Raw genomic sequence first — 19,464 nt, 5'->3', positions numbered from 1 at the left:
GCCTAGCTTGGGCACTTGAGCCTTAAACAGAATTTGCACCAAAGTTGTAATCTGGTAGAAGGGGGTCACGAGGCAGAGGGCGGGGGTTGGGGTAGATAAGTTAGAAGGGTGTCTATGTGCTGGAGAAGAATAGGTGTATGATTAGACTAGATGGAAGAGCCGTGTGGTTCACCCATAAACGTGATCTGCGCCAATATATTTCATTTTATATGACATAGCCATATACAGTTTCCACAGCAGGTTAACAAAGATGCAAAGGTGAATCAAACGTAAAACTCCACTTATTTACTGGTGGATTTTGGAGTGAATGTGGTTGGCCCTGGAAAACTTAACCTGTCCTTGAGACTTTTCTGAGCTAAGACCCGAATTCCTGATACTCTAGAAGAAATCCCGAATGCTCAGTGCACGCCTATGAATCTGGGCCGAGAGCTTTCTTGGTGACCTTGTCGGTTGCATCAATCGGTTTCCCCCACTTAATGTGCTTTCCCTGTTGATACGAAGTTACGTAAACTGGTTTTGCCAATATAGTTATATATACGGATATATCAGTGATTTAACTGCAATTCAAAAACATTTGAAAGACCTACTTACCAACATTTATATAAATTAGTAATCAGTTTAATCGAAATGCATCCAACCTCGCTATGACTAGTTCTGATTATCTCTCTTTACTCGAAAATAGTAAAACCTCACCACTGGCGAAATCCGAACTAAAGAGTCTCATGCATACACGGGTATTTGCCTTTTTAACATAATCATGGCGGATGCTGGCATGAGATGAAACAAATAGGCATACATTTTAAAATCGATTTGCCTAGTCACGAAAACATCTCTAGTAGTGTACAAAGCGAACGAAGCCTTTTTAGCGGCGGCGCGGCAACGATACTGCAGTTGTATTTAATGACTGAACGTTTAGGTGAAAGAGGCACCCTGACCCTGACACTGCAAAATTGGCTAAAGGAAGAAATGCTTTGTTTTTAAATGACCCCGATCCTTAATGAAAGATTGTTTACGGTAGAGCCCTACGGCCTAGTGTGACTAGTGCTTGTTCTGCCACAGTGTAGCAACCACACCCGTCCAGCGTTAGAAATATAGATTGAGAAATCCAATGAACAAAGGCCGTTTGCAGTGGATGTAGGGGAAAGGTCGCGCCGATTGCTACGTCGCTCTTGAACCTCGTGTTCTCCTAATCTGCGGTCGAATAGGAAGGGGACGCTTTTTCAGAGCCACTCGAAATTTAACTGTTTCTAAAACAGTTTTACGTGTCCTTTGTTCGAGTTAGGTTGTGCATTCTTGGGCGAGGCAGTCCGTGACCTAAGTGGCTCGTCACGACAGAGGTTGTCATAACTCCGCTTGTATCAGATAAGCCCTTCTTTATCATTCTCTATACCTCTGGAACTTCCGCATTGCAACAGCTTTATACATGGGGAGTTTGTATTGATAGCGCCTCTTTTCACAGTTTTTAATAGCGCGAACCTCGCCCAAGGGGATTATAGCGCATTGCGACAGAACCATACACTACGTCACGCATTTATTTGAGCGGGGGGGGGGGGGGGGGGGGGGGTGAAGCGATCTTTCTCCGAATCTAGCGATGTTGCGGAGTCGAGCCTGGTTCCTTCCCCCCTTCTAAGGTCTCAAGCCTTGGCCTTTAAGCCACATCTCCTCCTTTGAATGTCAGGCTACCTACCGATCGAGGAAAAAACGTGATGGCTCAACGTTTAGTTGTTATCGATGTCTAAAGAATATCTTCGTTGCTGTTATGAAACTTAATAAATATCTTAAAAAAATCTCTTTGTCTTGGTGTAAATTTCAGAAAACCGGCTAACAGCTCAGCCATCCTTCGATTTTGTTGTTGCTGCACCTTTAAGGCCCTTGCTGCCCGAGGGGCAGAAGTTGTATGGCCAACTGCCTCCAGGAGAAAGTGGACAGTAAACACCGTAAACAATTTTGTGATTTTACTTAAAAGGCTTCTAAAATGTTTTTACGCCGAATAACATAAAATCTGTTAATGAATATGGTGCTCGGATAATGAAATTGTCTATTTCCATTCCTACTCTGCATGTGACACTTTCCAGCTTTAGGGTGGGTTTCTTTATCTAGTAAAACAGATTAGTATGACATTTTGACTGCAAATTATGAATGCAATAACAAAGTTACAATACATGAAGGATATAGTGCTGCACAGTGCATTAATGTTAAATTCATGTGCTGTGTGTATGTGTGTCTATGAGTGGTATAATACATGAAGGTACTGTGTTGTGCAGCATGTGTATGCTGAATACATGTGCTGGGTGTATGTGTGACTGTAAAGGATAATATAATCTGGGTGACCTTGCTGCCTGAGCTCAGCTGGGCCATCAATATCACTCCACTGGTGAAGCGAGCCAAGGCGGACCTCCAAAAGTGGCAGTCGCTGCCCTTCAACCCCATGGGGAGGGTGGCTCTTTTTAAGATGATGGTGTTACCCTGCTTTCTTTACATGCTTCAGAACACTCCCATGTGCTTTCCCAGGGCCTGGTTCCTTCCACTCGACAGTTTGGCCAACAAGTTCTTGTGGGGGAGAGGTAGGTCTTGGCTGGCGCTCAGTACTTGCAGGATCCCCTCGTTCGATGGGGGTTTGGGGATGACTCACCTTTATTTATACTATTTAGCCACGCAACTTCTCTCCATACATGACTGGTTTAACGGGGGTGGTCCGACCCAGCTTATAGGCTCAAGCTGAGGGAGCTGGACCTCGCCAGAATCCAGTCCTTTTTATATGGGACCCCGATTCCTTCCCTTCTTCCGGAGATGACGCGCTCGGTGTTACTAGCCTGGCGGGCAGCACTACAGCACACCAAATGGACACATACACTGACCCAATGTACACCCCTGTGGCACGGGACCTGGCTCAAAGGAGTGAACAGGCTTTGGAGCTTGGGACCTCATAGGTATCACGCAACTGGGCGACGTGTGGGTGGGGGATCCCATGCGCTCCTTCGGCGATCTAAATATCAGATACTAGCTGCACCACGCACAATTCTTTCGACACCTCCAACTACGGCATGCCCTATGCTCACACCACACAACCGGTACACGGTTACCGGATCACAGTCCGCCTGAAGCCCAGATTATGTTTGAGGATCTGGGAAAAGGTGGCATTTCCCGCATTTACCGTGCACTGATCAACAACACCCGACCTCCCTGGACCGACTGCGGGCACAATGAGAGGACTGGGTGGGCCCCTTGGAAGAGGAGGACTGGCGTGATGCCCTTATGGCCCCCAGAACGGTCAACGCTTCCGCCAGACTGCGCTTGGCGCTGCTCTGCTATTTATATGCCGCATACCTCACCCCGGTACGCCTTCATCGGGCAGGGTTTAGTCCGTCTTCAGCCTGTACTACGAGGACTTGTATATGTAATCCTAGACTATTGAGATATGGTGCTGAATCGCTGGAGCATTCCTTTTGTAAATCAATACAAATTTGTTTATCAAAAAAAGGATAAAATAAATGGAGGACTCTGGATTACCATTTTGGGAGACACAGGGCTTCACGGTGAAACACGAGGAGATGAGGTAGAGAAATCCCCACCTCCCCTGGACAGGTGTGGGTGTTAGTGCATTACTATAAGATGTGTGGGGCACCTGGAGAAGGAAGAGCCATACTCCCCCAGTACACTTTAAAGAGTGCTCTTTGATTGAGATAGAGAGAGAGAGCGATCACAAGGAAGGGACCTGGGCACATCTCAGGAAGGAGTTGGGGCTCATAAGAGAATCAAAAAGAGTAGCGCTGAGGCACTGGGCTAACCTATTCATATCAATGTGGCTGACACCCAAGTGTGAGCTCTTGTCAATCTTGTAACTTGTGTTGTGGGGCTATTCGCTTTGAAGTCCCTATAACTGTGACAGGCTGCTTTCCCGATGAAGAGAGGACAGAGGAGTGGGCTCTTCAAAAGGAAATAGACCTCCAACATAAACCTCAAAGACTCGGACTCTAAATCACATTTGGTGTCTCCAAATGGACTATAAGAAAAGGAGTTGAGACCCCAAACAATGTTAACTGTCAAGCAGCCAGTCAGGCTGTGCAAAGAGGAGAAGCTCCTCTGCAAGAGTTCTGTTTGTAGCCAGTACTAGAAGACAAGGCCAGTAGTTTTCCCAGCTGAGTGAGGAAACCTCACAAAAAGAAACCAAGACCACCTGCTGTGGAGCCCAGAGCACCAGTGCTTGCTTGCTTGCCCAGACCAGTTTGCCCTGCGAGGAAAAGGAGAGCATGGGAAGGAGCGAATTTCAACTGGGAATCCTGTCCAGTGTACTCCCTTAGTGAGGTGTGAGGAGACGACTGCTGCAAAAATCGTATCGTTGCCTGTGTGCAGTAAAATTCAGTGACCTTCGTATGCCAGATGAGGTTCGCCCTTAAATGAGCCATGGGCATCGTTGTGCCGAACGGTTCATTGTCCGTGTGTAGTGATGAGTCAGCGACCCTGTATGCCAGGAGGGGGCGTCCTAGATAGATAGTTGTGCGGAGTAGGTCCGTGGCCCTTGTGCGATGGTGAGCTTGTGACCCTGTATGCCAGGAGGGACTGCTGTGAAGGAATCTGCTGCGCCGATTGGGTCAGAGCCACTGTGCAGTAGAGATATGGAAACCCCGTATGCCAGAAGAAGGTCACGGGACAAGCTAGAAGTGTGACCTGGTTGGGACCATCAACAACAGCTGGGACCCCTGTGCACCTACACTGGGACAAAGGATCAGCATGAAGCCATTCGCAATACTTTCCCCCTTCCTTGGGACGGACCAAAGACTTACCCTGCCTGGAGGAGCTGCAAAGAACCTCCAGTCGCTGCGGTACCACAACCGCTTGTGAGAAACTCGAGGAGGAACACTGAGCACAGACCACCTGGACCGTGCACAGTGAACTCACCTAAACCAGCTGCTGCCGCTTGGTACCATGGAGGGGGCGTGCTCAGGAACTCCGGTCTCCCAAAGCCTACATAGCGATAAGGCACTGGAACCCTTTTGACTTTAATACAGAGTCGAATGCACTCTTGAGACTTGGTCTACTTGTGGGACTTTCCCCCTGAGTTTGCCTATTGTAAATGGGAAATAACCGCTATTGCTAGAGTGAGGAGGGAGTGGGACACAGGGAACTGCCTAATGAAACACTAGAGCCCTGACCTCAGGGGGAGAGTATGTAGTTGTTTGTGAATGTCATATTTCTCTTTGTGTTAGCGATAAAATAAAATATTATTTCATCATAAAAGTGAGTATTTGGCTGGACAATAATTTATTGCTGCAACTGCACTTATTTTTAGTTGTGGGCCTGTGCTCACTTCTGGTTGTCCACCTCTCCCTGAGGGAGCCTTGGGCTGCTTCTACCATGCTATTTCTGAGAGTCAAAAGCTGAAGGGCTACGTAACCCAGTTGCTCAGGATCCATAGAAGGTTAGGCCCGGGACATCAGGAGTAAACGTCTTAACCCCTATAGTTGGGCCCAGTAGCTCCTGCTTGCCCAGTGGCTCTCTGCGCGAGGTTTTGACAATGTATACTTGTTTCTGAATTTTTGTGTATTGTTTTGTGGTTCAAATCATATGCTTTTATTAGGCTAAAGTTCCAAGCCTCACGTAGTGATACAGTGGTGGTTCCACAGAGTCAAAGGTTAAGAATTGATGTTCTAGTAGTTTATACATTTTATCGTACATAACTTAATGTCCCGTCTTTTCAGAGCAGCACAACATGCTGATTCATCCCAGTCAAGAGGAATAACAGTAAGAGATCTATGGGCTGTATGCTTTTTGTAGCTTAAAAATGTATACTTTAAGGCCAGATATATTGATGATAGATTGCTCCATTGCTACAGGATAACACTCAGTTAATTCATAACTTTTTACAAACGATGTGCTCACAAAACAGGTAGTGGGCACTGTTACAGAATCGTTTTGAAAGACACAAACAACTAGAAATGATTAGATCAGGCTGAAATGGAAATCTCTTATTAAATACATTTCAAGTATTTATTTTAACCTGTTCTATCCCATACTACATTTTATTTATCAGAGGAGTAAACGTTCTTTAATATTTTGCAAATTATAACATAAATATGTGTGTGATTCACTCAAAAAAGCATAGTTAAAGGTAAGTTATGGTTCAGTGAGCACAAAACTGTGAAAGCTCTCCAATTCAGTTTTGTATGAAACGTATAGTGCAACCCATAATTATTTACTGTCCTTTTTATTCTCTTTTCCTCATGCCTTCAACTAAGGGGTGTACTGAGCATGGAGGGTGGTGTGAGTTATGGTGTGCATTGTATACCATACCTGGGGATTTTCAAGGTGTTTCGGTTTTAGATTCACTGAACCATAACCAACCTTAACTTTTCAGTGAATTGCAATTTTTTTGTTTATTATATTCCACATTCTCCTGCTATTCTGTGCACTGCCTCCAGCCAGACCCTGCGCATTCCTGTTTCAACTGTGAGCAACATAGGTTGGTTACAGGCCTGCCTGGCTTTCCGCTAGTCTTAATTAGAGAGCTGCTAAATTTCATGAAGGCTCATCAAATAGCTCTAAAGTAATTAGTGAATTAAACATCTATTCCCGCTTTCGCGCCCTTTGATGAATCAGCTCAACATTTGGCATAACCAGAAGAAAGCTAAACCTTGTAAATGTCTGCCCAGGTTTGTGTGGATTCATTAAATGGTGCCAAAGGTATTGGTAAATCAAAAAAGTCTTTGTTTCTTCCTTTTATAGCTTCCTTTCCTTCAACTGAATCTGTATGCAACAATATGCACATACAGTGGGTGTACCTTGATAACCGCCTGCCACATTTGATACAAATTAATCAAACAGTGCTAAAGTTATAAGTATATGAAACTGTTATTGAGTTCTCTTTACCTTTGGGCCCCACCCTGGCAGAAAATGTGACATACTAATACAAAGCCAACACTTCCATGCTTCTACCAAATTATGTGCAGGTTTGTTGAACAGACCCAATATTATTCTCATATGAATACCTACTCCTTTTTAATTGGGTCCCCCTGATGGACAGTACAAGTTTAAAAATACCAAGAGAAGGCTAAACAGGCTAAGGGCCTGATTTAGGACTTGGTGGACCAATTACTCTGTCACACCGGTGACGAATATCCTGTCTGCCGAAATGTAATGGGATTTATATTTCGATGGACGGGTTATCTGTCACCGTTGTGACAGTGTAACCCGTCCGCCAAGTTCTAAATCAGGCCCTAAGTGTATGCCACATTTCACGAAGGCCCACCAGGTCATGCAAAGTTATTTGTAAATCAAAAATATTTTTGTTCACCCCCCACCCCCCAACTCATTCCTCCCACAACAGAATTCTCATGCAATCTGAAATACCTGAACCTAGTGGAACTTTAACTTATTAACTGCTTGCCAAATGGATGTAGATTTATCGAACAGTGCCAAAGTTCTAAGCAGATGAAAAGTTCATAGACACTCCGTTCAACTTTACTCCTCCACCCCTATGCATGGATTGGTACAGAACTTAGCGTGCCAATTGAAAACGAATCCTCTCAACATCTGTCAAATGTTGTACATATTAATCACACCATGCCAACTTTATTTGCAAATGAACGCTGTTTTGGTCCCCTTTTTATTTAAACTGAGTCCCCTTGATGTATCTAGCACTGATAGATTACTCTTGGTATTTTCAAATGTTTGCAAAGTTCTAAGCACATCAACAAACTCTTGGTATTTTCAAATGTTTGCAAAGTTCTAAGCACATCAACAAACTCTTGGTATTTTCAAATGTTCGCAAAGTTCTAAGCACATCAACAAATGGCTTTTCAACTGACAAGGTATAAAAAAAATATGAACTGTTTCAAACTCCCCTTGCACCTTTTTTCAAATGCTAATGACTCAAAAACTACCGAAGGAATTTACACCAGACCAACAAACATTTTTTGAGTTCAGTTCTATGGTTGTGGCTAGTTTGAGTCAAATTCAGTGGTTTTGGTCGTAGATTAAAGCAAAATGTCCTGTGGGAGCTAACATTGGGAACACATATCTTTGCTAAAGTGCTGTAAGCGATGCAGTGTTTGATGAAGAGTATGGAAAAATACTATTCTTTCCATTGCATGTGCTAGGGCGGTGATTATTAAGGTGACTGGTAAGAAGTGGAAGACACTGCTTGCTTCACCAGTACTAGAACTGCCCTGTTGAATAGAATGAACAGGAAAGGGATTTCCTTGACGAATTTCTTGTATGAAGTTAAGTTGCAGAAGAAAATGGAAACAAATCATGTGGGACTCATCACTTTAGTCTGGCAGATTTAGGCAGATTTAATGATACTCATCTTTTCGTAATGGAGACACAGTAAAATAATTATCCATAGTAAGTCTAATTAGTTAATGCCTGGCTGAATACTTTGCTGTCGATGGCAAGTTGTAATCAAATTTAACTGTTCAACATGGGAACTTACTTTGTGAACGACTTCATGGAGGTCTGACTGTCCCCATCCTGAAAGTTGGTATACTGTGGAGGTTAACACAATTAATCTCGGAGTCTTTTGTGTACCCTTGTATTTTAGTCTACACATATCATTTGTTTGTGTTCCTAAAGACAACTAGAATGTTGAGCAGCAAAACTCTGCACTGTATTTAAACATCAGTCACGTTTAATAACTTCTTTCTTTCTGCGTTTTTTCAAAGCTATGACTTGGGCATGGAGAACCGTGATGCAACAAATGACCAAGTTACTGTTGATGCAGCAGAAGCTATTAAGAAGTACAATGTGGGTATCAAATGTGCAACCATCACACCAGATGAGCAGAGGGTCGAGGAGTTCAAACTGAAGCAGATGTGGAAATCTCCCAATGGGACAATTCGAAACATTCTGGGGGGCACGGTCTTCAGGGAGGCTATCATCTGCAAGAACATACCTCGGCTGGTATCAGGCTGGATCAAACCCATCATTATTGGTCGTCATGCTTATGGTGACCAGGTGAGCCAATACTTAACATTGACTGTTCATTTTGGTTATGGCATATTAAGTATATTATGAAAAGACTTCCCTTGCCTCGTTTTGAAAAGATTAGCCCTTGTTCGTTTCGAAAAAAGTCAGAAAAGAAAAGAATCCCTTGTTCTCCCAATTAAATTGACTTTTTTGCTGGTACTCTGAATGTCCTCCTAGCAACCTTGACGCCCTTTCCTCCCTCTGATTTCACTGTTCGATTAAAGAAGTGTTTCAAGATTGTTTCCAGATAATCCTAAAGTGCCATATAATACCCAGGCATTACATGTTGTCCGCTCTACTGTATTTTCAACTTTTTCCTCAATATCTGTGGCAGCTCTTTATTATGGGTATTGTGACCCCGCCCCCACCTCATTGCCTGCCTCTTGCAGTTTTTTTGTAATTTTACTTAAACTGTATTATGAAGTTCAATCCACCCCTCACTTCATGCCGGTCAGGCTCAGTCACAACACTATTTACAGACACATACACTAGTGCACATGTATCAGCTATCCAAGATTTTTAAGGGCCTACCTGCTGTAAGCCTGGCTTCTGATGCCTGTCATCCTGCAAAATCACTCCTGCTGTCATGTAAGACCTCTTCGCTAATTGAATGCAGTGCAGGCACTTTGGGTGTCAGCCCTTTGCTACTGAAGATGTATGCCAGTCAGCAAGACAATACCATATTAGACTTCTCACCACTCTTTTCCGACTCCTCACCGGGTTGGGCTGTGACCAGCAAGAATAACTGACCCCACCGCATGCTGTAATGAGTTGGTGATGTGCTGTACATAGATACTCCGCCCCGGTTTCAATTTCAGTGAAGCATACGCAGTATATCTGATCATTAGTTTGCAGCCAGCAATGGAAGGAGCATTCACTTATTGTGATTCAGGCTTGCCATGAAATGTATCAGAGTGCGGGGTTGGCAAGGGGCAGCCCGGGTCTCGCAATGAGGCTTCAGGGCAGGCTTGGCAGCCTGCACTCTTGCTGTGCTTTCTGTAGCCTCCTGCTGATCTTTTGAACTTCAATCTATAAATAAACATTACAGAAAGTTATGAGTATTATCGCACAACTTTTGCAAAGTGGCGTATCTGGGGCTATATCCAGATCAATGATTTCCACGATAAGCAATGCACTAAACCCAGTCTCCTACATGAAGTTATAGCCTGCTTGAAACCATTGATGGTAAGTAAGAGGTAGGCTTTCTTCAGTGAAAAATGTATAAAGTCACAGCTGTTACATTTGCTCTGTTTTTCATCTTAAAATAAGCCCACCCCAAAACTGTGGTAGCAAGAAGAAAAAGCCTGAGAAATGGTTGACTGTCTGCATTATTATATATTATTTTTAACTCTTTTTTTTTTTATTGGTACGTGCATAATGATTTGTACATACAGGGATTCAATATATTGAAGTGACATTACATTTTTCATTTGTATACCAATCAAATAAACTTTATTCGATTTTACCTCGGAAAACCATAGAAGCTACACGGATACAGGTACGTAAAAACAGTAATACATTAAAACATTAAAAAAAGTCAGAACCTCTTATACAGTTTATTTAAAAAAAAGGACCCAATACCCACCCACCCACCCAAATTTATTCGGGCCTTAAAGTGCAATGTACCAGAAAAGCATGACTTCCAATTGTATTTGTATAGACTTTCAACATAGCCCCCGTTAGTTTCTTCCATATTTTGGAGGCAAAATTTAAAGTTGCCACATTTACCCGGGCCAGGTCCCCCTTTTTCCTCGCGATTAGAGGACCCCATTTTAATTGGTCATAAAAAAAAACCCTAAATAGGAAAATACGTTAGTACGGGGATTTTAGCGGGGCCAATACGAAATTGGAAGCTCTTTTTAGGTTGTTGCCCCACTTTCATTAGATAGGATTTGGAATTATGTATTGCCAAGTCCCGATCAGTCATGAATCTAGAAATCGCTATTAAAAGAGATTGCAAAACTGTTGCAGTCCTGGATATAAGGACGGCGTCGTCCGCATATTGCAGGACGGGAATACCACGCCGCCCTACACAAGGGTAATCAACTCCAGTTGCTCTTAGTACAGTGTCTAAATCATTAATGTAAAAATTAAACAAAAATGGAGCCAAAATGCATCCTTGCCTTACTCCCCTGTTAATCTCAAGGTCCTTAGTGACATGCAGATCCTGAGAAAACCTGACATTAGCCTTGGTTGATTCATGCAGATCCTCTAGGAAATTAACAATACTGTTATCCACCCCATTGCCCTCATGGACTGCCACAATTTAACCCTGTTAACGCAATCAATTGTGGAGGACAAGTCCATGAAGGCGAAGTGGATTGTGCTGGGGCGTGCAACAGTATATTTGCTCAGAATCAGAGATAGATTGAGACACTGAGCAACAGTAGGACGTCCCGACTGGAATCCATACTGGACATCTGACAGGATCTCATGCTCCTCCGCCCAAGTTGATGGTCTCTGCAAAAGAATATGTCCTACAACCTTAAACACTGAGTCAATGAGGGAGATTGGCCAGTAACAGTGGATACTATTCCTGTAACTCTTCTTGAAAACAGGGACTATGATGGAAGAGGTCCAAGACTGACGACAGCCATTCTTTGCCGCTGGTTTAAACACTGCCTCCAGTATCGGGTCCCAGAACGTAGGGTCGGACTTAAATAAGTACGGAGGAATCCCATCTGGGCCCGGCGCTTTATTAATGGATAGCCCTTAATACCAGCCATAACCTCACCCTTTTCAAAAATGATTACAGGGTAATTTGTGTCCCGACTATCTTGGCAAATATGCTCTCTAGGGCAGTCAAACATACATTTAAAGTGAAGCACCCACTACTCCTCAGTGATGTGTGAGTCTAAGGCCCCACCCCCCTTCCTGACCAAAAAGGGGACGATTCACAACGTTCCAAAACCTGGAGCTGTTCCTAAGAGTGCTTGAGTCAATCAGCTCCCTCCACGCCTCCTCCTTCAGGGCACCCTTCCGTCTAACCAGAGCAGACTTATATTCTTTATGACAAGCACATACCTCGGTTTGAATTCTTGGTTTGGCTGACAGAGCTTCCCTCAGCTTTGCTGCCTTAGAGCAATGAGATTCAAACCATCTGGGGCCATGAATGGCAGTTCTGCTAGCCGGGACACTTAAGATTTCACTAACTTTACGTGCTATTGAATCGTATGCGTCAGTAATCTCATTAGGGGAGGAACCTGCAGCTGTGCATAGTGCTAACTCGGGGGTACAGGATACATTTACTTTGCTGTAAAATTTATCTGGGGACATCTGAGACCATTTAAGTCTTCGCTTGCCATCAGTCAATCTCAGTGCACCCCTGGTTGAAACATCGCCAATCCGTGCTGATAATGGGCCCAACATGTGAACACATAGTGGGTTGTGGTCACTAAGTTTACTCTCCATAATATTAAAACCATGAAATAAGGATTGCAAAGAAGAGGAGATTAAAATAAAATCTATAAATGACCCCCTACCACGCCCTTTAACAATTGGCACAGAGAATTAAGTTTGCAGGGCAGTTAAGGACATCAAGGCCACCATGTCCAAATTATTTATCATATTATTCAACAGTTCCCCCTGGGCATTTTGTTCAAAGTGAAACCCCCTCATGCGGGGCATCCCAACTCAGAAATACCGGATAGTATTGGGTTACCACAGGGATGTATGTTAAAATTGCCGGAAACCAAAAGATTATGTAGAATAGGGCCAAAAGATGGTCTTATAAATGCTCCGAAGGTGGTAATATTACAAGCACCATAAGGACAGGCAACCGAATTATAGAAGTTAATAAGGTCCCATCTAATGTTCCCCCTTTTGGCTGACAATGCCAGAATTCCTGGGTTTGTGGTTGACACAACCCGAATCTGACAATTGACAGCCACAGATATGTATTAAACTAAACCACCCTTGGGTCTTCCACTCACCAAAGGAGTGGCTGGGACAAAAAAAGCCTTATAACCTTCCAAGAATAGATCGCAATCCACTGACCATGTTTCTTGAAAGCTAATTACCGAAAATTGATTCACAAATCACACCCACAGTGGGTCTTGAAGCTTATTTGTCAGCCCTGCGATGTTCCACGATAAAGATTGTTTGGTCTCTCACCTGTGGGCCTCTCAACTACCTCTACCGGGGACTGAGTAAGTACAACAGGCTCAATCTCGGAGGGCGTGAAGATCCTTAGCCATTCTCACTCCTCCAACCCGGTTAAAACAGAAAATCTATTATTTAGCTCCAGTGAGGGGTCGACACATTTCTGCCCATCTGTTTCAAAGGATGAGTGGGTCATAGAAAAAGGCTGTTTGACCATAATACATGTGAGTTTTGCTGATAGCTTTAGGGTACAGTTGCAGCAGGCAGGTGCAAATGATAAAGACGACAAGAAGAGGAAGCAGCAGTACCTGATAGCCGACTCCAGATGCTAAACAAGAGCCCAAGGCCTGGGGTCAAAGGGGGGGTGGCCCTGCCCTACCTCTTCCTGGCAATGACTGGCAAGGACGGGCCTGCCCGTGGCCCAGGCTTTGCTCGCACTGCGGGAGGCTGGGGGCAAAGATATGGCGCCTCTTGGCGTGCTGCACAGGGTCAGTGCCAGGCGACGAGGCACGAGATGCTGGGAGCTGTAGTGAAAACGGATTCCTGCGATGCTGGCCGTTACCCTCACGGCGGTAGTGCGGTGGTGCAGGAAGAGAGTGAACCCTTCACTGTAATGCAGCCCAGGTGAGAGTAGCTATGGTGTGCGTCCCTCACTGCGGGAGGCTTGGGGCGAAGATATGGCGCTTCCTGGTACGCTACACAACATCAGTGCCAGGCTACGAGGCAGCGGATGCTGGAAGCTGTAGTTCCGGTGAGCCGTTCACCTCACGGCTGGTGAAACGGGATTCCTGCGATGCTGGCCGTCGTCCTCACAGCAGTAGTGCGGTGGTGCAGGAAGAGAGTGGCCCCTATACTGTAATGCAGCCCAAGTGAAAGTAGCTGTGGTGTTCTTACTGCGCTGCAGGAGGCCGGGGGCGAAGAAATGGTGCCTCCTGGCGTGCTGCACAGCGTCATAGTGCCAGGCACCGAGGCAGGGGATGTTGGGAGCTGTAGTTCCGGTAAGCCGTTCCCCTCACGGCTGGTGAAACCGGATTCCTGCGATGCTGGCCGTTGCTGGCTGTAGTGCGGTGGTGCAGGAAGAGACTGGCCCCTTCACTGTAATGCTGCCCAGGTGAGAGCAGCTGTGGTGTGCCTCCTATTTGTATACCTTGCAATTTGCAATATCCATTATTGAAAACTGGCAACATGTCTCTTACATCACAGTGCATGCTTTATTGGCCATGGTAAGTCTGCCAAGACCCCATATTTTCTCTCCCCTTTTTGAGGCACCCCCTACTCTTATAGTTCGTTAGCTCAGCCTGCCAACACCAGTCCAGATAATTTTCCCACTCTTCAAGTGTCGGGAGTGCGGCCACCCCCCATCTCTTTGCCACATTTCGCTTTGCCACTACTGCCGCCAACGTTAACCAGCGGTGCACATGTCTCGGCCACTCTTCATTTTCTGCAGTTATCTGCCACCACGGCAGCCATTGTCACAGCAACTCTCTGCCAATACCTCTGCAGGACCAGGCATTCCCATATCCGGTAGTAAAAGGTCCCTTCCAGTCTACAGCCCCTGTGGCACTGCGTGCTTTCGCATCTCCCCATCCGCTGTAACACTGACATGGAGTAGTACACCCAATGTAGCACCTTCAGCTGGATCAAGCGCCCTTATTGCTACTTCTCTCGGGCCTTGGAGCAACTCTTCCCATTCTTCATCTTGCATTGGGCCTACGTCATGTTCCCAGGTCATTCTCAATGTGCCCAATGGGTCTGCGGCACTGTTTGTTATTTTTTTGTACAGTAGGGAAATAGCTCTAACTTGCAGGTGTTCTGTCAAGATCCTATCTTCTAATGGCGTGGCGGCTTCCAGGGTCTCCCCTTCTCTCAAATATTGCCTCAGGGCATGCCCCGGTTGGGTGTATCTGAACTACTCACCCTTCCCTAGTTCGTATTCCTGTTGTAGTTCCAGGAGCGAGATATAGGCCTGCTGTCTCATATGTTTCCCAGCGTTTCCAAACTCAGTAGCTCCCACTTGCTGAAGCCCTCTTTCAGACAGTCGCCCGCCCAGAGGGGTGTCATCTCCGTAAGCCTGCCCTCCCATCCCAGGTATTTGCTGTTATTCGCGTTTTGGCCACTGCTTTTGTGTGACTCGGAAGATACCTACTCCCTTGTTTTGGGGTACAGAATTGCTCTAGGACCTTTCTCTCCCATGGCCGGACTATCCACTCTATATATTGGATCCGATCTGTCGTCAAACATCCAGCCATTTACTGTTACTAACTGGGCTGCCCAATAGTAACTTCGGGTGTCAGTTAACGTTACGCTACCATTGTAGATTGAAAGTTTACTCAGGGCTATTTGCGGGGCTGCCCTTCACCATAACACTGCCCAAAGCTCTGTGTTCACGCGTTGAAAAAACGAAGGGGTTCCTCATTGGGCGTGTTTTGGAAAGCATATAGCAGTTGGGGGAGAGCCATCAATTTAAACATTGATTATACGGAACAAGGGAACCCAGGGCGCAATAAGCTAAGGACCTTGGGTAAGGATTTATTCAAAAGAAACAATGGTCCTTAGACAGTAGGGAGAATATTTACATAAATGAATATAGACTAAATAGAACTATATTGATAGGAAACATGTCCAGCCGGACAATTTTATTACCACAATAAAAATAATTCATAAGGAAATTTAAACAAGATGGAAGTAGGACACCAGCCGATGTCCGACTAACCCAATAGACACACAAACATAACAAACACAAATAATAGGCAAGAAAAAGGTCATCCAATTATCATGAATTGTAAACAGATGATCCAGCGTATACACATATGCATGAGCAATTATTTATCAAATATGCAGTTAGTGTATTTATGGTCGACGACGTTTCGAACCATGCAGATTATTGGTTCATCCTCAGGACAGACAAATGTTGCCTAAAGTAGTGACAATCCAATTCAAGTCACACTATGCAATTATCAAATGTCAACAACAGGTATTTGTGTCATACAAAACAGAAATGGTAACAAAAATAGAAGGGAGACAAAAAAAGGAATAAAACATGTCAGTAAAATGAATACTTAAGACATTCTAGAACTGTTGGAGTAGTGCCAGACACATTTTATAGTGCCAACTTGTGTCAATTTCATGCTACAGCATGCCGTCGTGTTCGGGGTGGCTGTATGTTGTGCACGCCATATTCATGCACAAATTTATTTAATTTGGTCGCAATAATCAAACGAATTAGGGGGCAGGGAGTGGTAATAACGCAAAAATGATTAGTGCTCGAACTAATCTATTTACAGTGCAATGTGCCAGTACGTGAAGGACTAGGGGTGTGAGGATATATATAACCACATTGTGAACCAAAAAGGCATCACAACACGGATGACAGGGTGTGCCGATGCAGTGAAATTCGTGCAGGGAGAAGGCGAAAACATAATCTAGCAATAGATAGAACCGACCTAAGTCTAGCTTACCGATGGAGCTAACGATGTATGTAGCTCCGAAAAAATTCCAAATTGGAAGAAGGAATATTTAGCCTTCACGATTCCAGTCAGAGGGTTACATGACCAGAAAAGCTTGCCGCGTGACAAGCGCGCCAGTTGCAACCAAAGAATCTGTGAGGGAAATTAGAAGTGGTTATGGTTATCCGGGCTAATTGTGACCAATGTACATGACATGCAGCAAGCCAAATGCTTACCAAATGGGTCGGTGCCCAGGGAACGCAATCTGCGAGGGGAAATAGGGAAACGAAAATTGTAGAGATTACTACGGTCACAGCGTCGACCAGAATATACTGGGGACCGACAACGGGCTTACCAGACTTTAGGTTGCGTAGGTCCACAATGGGGGTCCTTACACGGAGGGAAGATTCCTGCAGCACTAGCTCGCGCGGCGTCGGAGTGAAATCGACAAGGGATTGCGATCACGTGGGTGCTCGCATCCAATGGGGAAGCGCCAGAATGGGTCGGACATGTTGGAACGGGAAACGAGAGATTGCTCGAGTAGCGGGCCGTGTATTAAGACTGTGTTAGCTGGTGTGATAGTAATCAAATTTGTGCATGAATATGGCGTGCACAACATACAGCCACCCCGAACACGACGGCATGCTGTAGCATGAAATTGACACAAGTTGGCACTATAAAATGTGTCTGGCACTACTCCAACAGTTCTAGAATGTCTTAAGTATTCATTTTACTGACATGTTTTATTCCTTTTTTTGTCTCCCTTCTATTTTTGTTACCATTTCTGTTTTGTATGACACAAATACCTGTTGTTGACATTTGATAATTGCATAGTGTGACTTGAATTGGATTGTCACTACTTTAGGCAACATTTGTCTGTCCTGAGGATGAACCAATAATCTGCATGGTTCGAAACGTCGTCGACCATAAATACACTAACTGCATATTTGATAAATAATTGCTCATGCATATGTGTATACGCTGGATCATCTGTTTACAATTCATGATAATTGGATGACCTTTTTCTTGCCTATTATTTGTGTTTGTTATGTTTGTGTGTCTATTGGGTTAGTCGGACATCGGCTGGTGTCCTACTTCCATCTTGTTTAAATTTCCTTATGAATTATTTTTATTGTGGTAATAAAATTGTCCGGCTGGACATGTTTCCTATCAATATAGTTCTATTTAGTCTATATTCATTTATGTAAATATTCTCCCTACTGTCTAAGGACCATTGTTTCTTTTGAATCAATTTAAACATGGCTGCCCGTCGCATCACGGTCAGAGGCAGGGTCCGCCAGTGTTTGCCATCAACAATGAATCTGTCTAGTTGTTGGCCTAAATTCTTTTGATGGAATTCTTTAGTATCTCTTGTTACATGGATCCCCAGATATTTAAATCCATGTGCTTCAATAGGTACGTCACAGCTAGACGTAAGGGTCGGTATGCCTCCTGACAGGGGATATAGCAACGACTTATCCCAATTGATTTGGTATACCGAAAGCTCACCATAAATTCATAAGATCTGCAGTATTCGATCTACTGTTGCCTAGGCTTGCTTACGTAAAGGAGGACATCATCCACATACAGCGAGATTCGGTCCTCCCGTTCATCTCCTATGGGTATCCTCCAGATCATGGGATCCTTCTGAACCCACGCACACCGCCAGTGGCTCAAGGGCAAGCACGAACAGGATCGGAGATAAAGGGCAACTCTGTCTGGTTCCCCGCTGGAGGGCAAACACTTGAGACACTGTGGCGTTGACCCGCACTCTGGCCAGTGGCTGTTAATACAGGAGTCTGACCAATTTTATAAATTTGGGGTCCGTACCCAGTGTTTTAAGGACAGTGAAGAGATGGTTCCACTCAACACTGTCAAATGCCATTTTGGCGTCTAGGGACAGGAGAGCAGATTGCTCTGTGGAGCCTTCCCCCGTTAAATGCAGTATACCTAACAGCCTGCAGAGGTTTAGTCTTGTACCCCTGTGGGGCATAAACCTCGACTGGTCTGGGTTTATAAGAGTGGTGATCACCCCAGCAAGGCACATCGACAGGAGTTTAGCCAATACCTTGACCTCGTAATTGAGTAGGGAGAAAGGTCTATACGACCCGCACTCCATTGGTGGTTTGCCTGCTTTTGGTATTACTGCGATTACTGCCCCCCTTTGATCGGCTGGAAGTATGCCTTCTTGTTGTGCCTGCTCGAACATCTTCATAGAGTTTGTGCTGCATGGCCAGTGCCTTCGTCTTGGCACTGTCTTCCAATAGGTCCCCGAGTTCTTTTTGCCAAACCTTGAGGCGCCGCCTGTTTGAGTTTGTCTTTAGGTCAGTTCCTGCAGCCTGAGCCTTCAATTGTATTATGTATTTTTTAAGAGCAAGACATTAAAAAATGTTTTCCTTTTTTAAAGCCCAGCTTTTTGCTTAGGTCCTGCCTCTGAAGACTGACTTAGATGCCTGAGCTTAAATGAGCTGACCGAACCCACATTGTCTGCCAAGTATTGCTACACCCCTTCTCTCATGTCCTCCCTGAAGTCCTCATCTCTGAAGTACCATGGGTTTATTCGCTGTGGCAGCATATAGTCTTTTACTGGGCCAGATAGTCTTGCCTCCACTGGGAAGTGATCTGCTACTCCACAGGCCACATGTGGCATCCACAAATTCACCCAGTCTGGGGGCCTGTGTAATAAAGTAGTTCAGCCTAGCAAGAATACCTGTTGCAGCTGATAAATGAGTGTACTGCTTTGCCGGTGGATGTTGGTGTCTCCAGATGTCACCCAATCCCATTGCTTCAAGGAATCTTCCTAATTGACAGACCTGTCGTATGATGGTTGTCCCTGAGGGTCCCCTACCCACCACATCTAAACCTGAAGACACTATGTCGTTCATGTCTCCACCCATGACCAGTCTGCTCTCCGGTAGTTGCAGCACCAGGGGACCTAACTCCTCAAGTGTGG

At 44.8% G+C, this 19,464-nt stretch overlaps 1 protein-coding gene across 2 annotated transcripts in view; it reads left to right on the top strand.

Moving 5' to 3' along the window:
- Positions 1-19,464, top strand: part of IDH1 (isocitrate dehydrogenase (NADP(+)) 1) — a 345,768-nt gene that overhangs the window by 74,279 nt on the left and 252,025 nt on the right. For both annotated transcript variants that reach the window (XM_078680349.1, XM_078680350.1), the window contains exon 3: positions 8,661-8,952. In XM_078680349.1, coding sequence (XP_078536475.1) covers positions 8,661-8,952 — 292 coding nt within the window. The remainder of the gene's footprint in view (positions 1-8,660; positions 8,953-19,464) is intronic.

This window comes from Lissotriton helveticus, chromosome 3_1, assembly GCF_964261635.1.
Source record: "Lissotriton helveticus chromosome 3_1, aLisHel1.1, whole genome shotgun sequence".
NCBI classification, from domain to species: domain Eukaryota; kingdom Metazoa; phylum Chordata; class Amphibia; order Caudata; family Salamandridae; genus Lissotriton; species Lissotriton helveticus.
Note: the sequence above shows the minus strand (reverse complement) of the source record. Positions and strands in the feature narration are given on the sequence as shown.